The sequence below is a fragment of the Callospermophilus lateralis genome, chromosome 6, assembly GCF_048772815.1.
Source record: "Callospermophilus lateralis isolate mCalLat2 chromosome 6, mCalLat2.hap1, whole genome shotgun sequence".
Taxonomy (NCBI): domain Eukaryota; kingdom Metazoa; phylum Chordata; class Mammalia; order Rodentia; family Sciuridae; genus Callospermophilus; species Callospermophilus lateralis.
In genome coordinates, this window is record NC_135310.1 from 137,906,572 (window position 1) to 137,909,450 (window position 2,879).

Consider the following 2,879-nt stretch of genomic DNA (forward strand, 5'->3'; position numbering starts at 1 on the left):
GGACATGCTGCCCCAGAGGCCGGGGGCGGGAAGGCGGCTGCGGGTGCAGCGGCCTCGAAGTCTTGGCTCCACGGGTGCTAGCGCCTAAAGGCTCCGGATCCTCCTCCAAGGGTGACGTGCACATCATCCGGCAATATCTCCGTACCCCGAGAACGCCTGCCTGCTTGGGACCTGGGTCTCCAGTGAAGAACCTCTCCTGAACTCTTTAACGGATAGCAGATGCTCGGGCTTCTTTCCAACAAGAAATTCTTCTAAGCCCCGCGCTCTCGGCACTAGAGAGGGTGAAACTGCAGCCCCAAAACGCATTCACCCTTAAATCTGTAATCCCCGAACTAAAGACAGCGCTCACCCAACTCCTCCTGCACCCCTTTTGGTCCACTCAACTCACAGCCCCTCAAAAAATAAATCCAAAGGAAGAGGACTCTTACACGGAAAAGTGTGTCTCTCCGAAGGAGGGTTCCTGGGAAAGAAAGGCCAGGACACGGAGCTCCGCGATTGCCTCTCCTGCCCCTTCCTAAGACTGCGCTAAAGAAAAGGGTACGGCACGGGGCGGGGACTGGGCATGAAGTTAGAGGTGTTCGCCCCCCGCGCGGCCCACGGGGACAAGCCCGGCAGTGACCTGGAAGGTGCGGGTGGCAGCGACGCGCCGTCCCCGCTGTCGGCAGCCGGCGACGACTCCCTGGGCTCGGACGGGGATTGCGCGGCCAACAGCCCTGCGGCGGGCGGTGGCGCCGGTGATCCGGCGATCGGCAGCGAGCACAGCTCCGACAGGGGCCCGGGTATCCAGGACAAGGGCCCGGCGGAGGCGACGGCAGCGGCGGCGGCTGCAGGCAGAGCGGAGGCCGGCGCGACTGGTCGGTGCGCTGGGAGCGTGGCGGGCGGCGAAGGCGCACGCAGCAAGCCGTACACGCGGCGGCCCAAGCCCCCGTACTCCTACATCGCACTGATCGCCATGGCCATCCGCGACTCGGCGGGCGGGCGCCTGACGCTGGCCGAGATCAACGAGTACCTCATGGGCAAGTTCCCCTTTTTCCGCGGCAGCTACACCGGCTGGCGCAACTCGGTGCGCCACAACCTCTCGCTCAACGACTGTTTCGTCAAGGTGCTGCGCGACCCCTCGCGGCCCTGGGGCAAGGACAACTACTGGATGCTGAACCCCAATAGCGAGTACACCTTCGCCGACGGGGTCTTCCGCCGCCGCCGCAAACGCCTCAGCCACCGGGCTACAGTCCCCGCACCGGGACTGCGACCCGAGGAGGCCACTGCCCGCCCCAACGCCGCGCCCCCTCCACCCGCGCCCCCTACCCCTGCCTCTCCTCGAGCGCGCTCGCCTGCACGCCAGGAAGGACGCGCCAGCCCCACGGGCAAGTTCTCCAGCTCCTTCGCCATCGACAGCATCCTCAGCAAGCCCTTCCGCAGCCGCCGGGACAAGGACGTGGGCCCCGGGGTACAGGGGGTACAGCTGCCGTGGGGCACCGCGCCCTGCGCACCGCTGCCCGGGTATCCCGCACTGCTCCCCGCGGCTCCTGGTGGGGCTCTGTTGCCACTCTGTGCGTACGGCGCAGGCGAGCCGGCGCTGCTGGGCGCGTGCGGGTCTGAACCGCAGCCCTCAGCGCCACCGCCAGCCCCGCACCTCCTGCTAGCTCCCCTTTCTACCGCCACCCCAGCTAAGCCATTCCGAGGCCCAGCGGCTGGCGGCGGCGCGCACCTGTACTGCCCCCTGCGGCTGCCCGCGGCTCTGCAGGCGGCCTCGGCCTGCGGCCCTGGTCCGCACCTGCCCTACCCAGTACAGACACTTCTGGCCTAAGTCATGCTGCTGAGCCCCGACTGTAGGTGCCGTCGGGGAGAAGAAGAATGCAGGCTCGCGGGCTGTGCACTTTCTATCCAGTGAAAAGGAGACTTAAAAAAAAAAAAATCAAACGTGCCTTAAAGCTAAAACATTTTGACATAAGTGTTGTAACTTAGTCCAGAGTAGTTTCCCTGTTTTTGATAACTTTACAGAGGACCAAAGCAGCTTTTATTATTTTAAGTTCTTGGCCGGGCCTGTCCTCTCTCCCTTATAAAGACTTCTCTCTCCTTACTACCCAGGCTATTTCCTACTCCCCCTATGTTTGTTGCACCTTCCATGATTCATTTCCCTCCCCCCAAAGCACATCAGGGAACCATTCCATAGGATAAATGATAATGACTACTGTTTGGGGTTTATTGGACCCCACTCCTGTACGTATGTGGTATTCACATGTGCGAGTGTGAGAGAGGTGTCAGAAAACCTTCCGTCACTTCTCTGCTATTGACCAATGCTTCACTGTGCCAAAAGAGGAAAAAAAAAAATGTTGGGTTTTGTAATTAAATTATTTATATATTTTTGAAACCTGAATCGAAAATGTTGCAGGCAACGGCTACAGCTTTATTAGTGGTTCTCTAACTGTGGTCTCTTTGGGCCAAGTAATTTCTTTAAAGGAAGAGTTAACATGTTTGTGGGGTGCCAGTCCACTTCCACATGAAAGCAAGTGTGATTTTTATTTTTAATATTATTTTATTTGTGTCTGTGTATATATTCGTGTATAAATTTTATGAAACCCAGGCATAGTGCTTATTTTTTAATAAAACCCACAATTGACTTATACACTTTGTGGTGATCCATTGGAGATAGCTTTTTGCCTTTACCCCACAAAATGGGTTCAGGTTTGAGTGTCAAGAAACATCACCCAGGGATCAAAATATTTTCCACCATACTTCAATAAAGGTGGAAGCAGGTTTCCTTACCAAACACTCACACACACACACACACACACACACACACACACACACCCCACACAAATTTCCAGGATAGGCCTTCCACTAATGAGATTTCTTATTACCTTCATAAGTACTCACCT

At 57.3% G+C, this 2,879-nt stretch overlaps 1 protein-coding gene across 1 annotated transcript; it reads left to right on the forward strand.

Annotated features, from left to right (window-relative positions):
• The first annotated feature begins 562 nt into the window (after positions 1-562).
• Positions 563-1,807, forward strand: Foxq1 (forkhead box Q1). Its single transcript, XM_076857842.1, has one exon. The coding sequence runs from the start codon at positions 563-565 to the stop codon at positions 1,805-1,807; it is 1,245 nt and encodes a 414-aa protein (XP_076713957.1).
• Positions 1,808-2,879: the final 1,072 nt, after the last annotated feature.

What these genes read in the sequence shown, in the direction of transcription:
- Foxq1 (XM_076857842.1), top strand. Translation starts at nt 563, where the DNA reads ATGAAGTTAGAGGTGTTCGCCCCCCGCGCGGCCCACGGGGACAAGCCC.